We start from the raw sequence: 1,724 nt of genomic DNA, 5'->3' as shown, positions 1-1,724 counted from the left end.
GTCATTTACTTTCCTCCAAATATTCAAACATTTATTCAGCAGCTATACAATATTGTCCATTAAATTTATATTATACAGTAAAGTAAGTTACCACATCAAAGTGGCAGTTGAATGTTACTACTAATTGAACTCCAAGGAGACTCTGCCAGCTGGTTTTTGGTGAACCGAAAACCAGCTAGCAGAGAATCTGCCTGGGGTTAAATGAGTAGTAACATTCAACTGCCATTTTAATGTGGCAACTCGCTTTATTGTTTAGTATACATTACTACTCTATCACTTCTTGAGATCTTATAACTAACTATTTTGCTTATATTTATATTATTTTTAATATAAAGGTTGTCCAATCAGGCATGATATATGTGGTAGGTCTAGCTGTTGACTGGATTGGCCGCAATTTATACTGGACCGATAGTTCGAAGAGGACAATCGAAGTATCAAATCTTCGAGGTGACCATAGAATGATTTTGTTAAAACAAAATCAGTCTCGTCCAAGGGCCATTAAAGTTGATCCACGGGAAGAGTAAGTTGCAATTTTTATGTTTATTTTTTATGTTTACTTGTTTGATCTCTGTAATTATATTATTATATTGGTGATTTCTGTATATTTAACTTTAATCAAAATGTGTTATATTCAATTATTCTATTTTCACAAATATAACAGCTTCCGGTACTTGTTCTGGACAGAATGGCAAGTGAACCCTAGCATCCACCGTATGGATCTTGATGGAGAAAATGAAATTGTTATAGTGAACAAAAAACTATTCTGGCCTGTTGGTCTTGCAATAGATTTTCCAAACAAAAGACTTTATTTCATTGAAGGCCGGATGGATTACATTGGATTCTGTGGATACGATGGGAGTGGACGGACACAGCTTTTTGCTAACGAACATGTAAGTTGTATTTTCTTTAATATAAATCAAGTACCTTTTACTTGTTTCAGTCATTAGATGTTGGCCATGCTGGGGCACTGCCTTGAAAAACTTTCAATCAAAGGCATTTCTCACAGTACTTATTTTCTTTTAAGCCTGGTACTCAGTCTATGGGGCCAGTTTTGCTGAACTGCTAAGCTATGGAGACATAAACATGTACGTATATATGTATATATGTATGTATGTATATAAATATATATATAAATATAAATAGATATATAGAAACATATATAAATATAAATATATATAAATATATATTCGCTATAATAGATCGCTAGCCACTACACATTGACTTTGTGTTTGTTCCCTACCAACATGAAATTGAAGATCTACTTCCAAGGGAAGACCCATAATAGCCTAATCAGTAATTTTCCATAGTTTAGCATGGTCCTTAAAGATTCTGGTTCCCTTTGCAATGCAGATTTTGCAACACCCACTGCTGTTAATATATAGGGCTGGATGTTCTATTATTTTCCACTTGATATCACATGGGGTCCCTTGATCTTTGAGGTGCAACACATGGCTGGCAAGGGACATGACAAAACATCTTTCTGGGACTCTGAAGGATGACTGGTGGTTGTTAAAAGATTCATTTTAAAGATGTTCTGGCTGATCCAATATATTTACAAACTTGGGAGGTGACTAGATTCACACCCCTGGTATATCACTGGTAGGTTTCAGGCATGGTGATGCTGTTGGTAAAACCGTTGCTGACGTCATTATGGTGCAATAATCCGGTGGTGTTATCTCCATGGTTATTCTTTCTGATCATATGATTGGCGATGATGCTGCCAG

General features: G+C 35.4%; 1 protein-coding gene across 1 annotated transcript in view; it reads left to right on the top strand.

The window, feature by feature from the left end:
- LOC106876590 (low-density lipoprotein receptor-related protein 2) overlaps positions 1–890 on the top strand; it is a gene marked incomplete at its 3' end in the record, with an annotated part of 2,572 nt that extends 1,682 nt beyond the window's left edge. Inside the window, exons 2-3 of the mRNA XM_014925202.2 lie at positions 336–520; positions 662–890. Coding sequence (XP_014780688.1) covers positions 351–520; positions 662–890 — 399 coding nt within the window. The remainder of the gene's footprint in view (positions 1–335; positions 521–661) is intronic.
- Between the last annotated feature and the right edge of the window lie 834 nt (positions 891–1,724).

Source organism: Octopus bimaculoides, unplaced genomic scaffold (genome assembly GCF_001194135.2).
Source record: "Octopus bimaculoides isolate UCB-OBI-ISO-001 unplaced genomic scaffold, ASM119413v2 Scaffold_60257, whole genome shotgun sequence".
NCBI lineage: Eukaryota > Metazoa > Mollusca > Cephalopoda > Octopoda > Octopodidae > Octopus > Octopus bimaculoides.
This window is presented reverse-complemented; position numbering and strand designations above follow the sequence as displayed.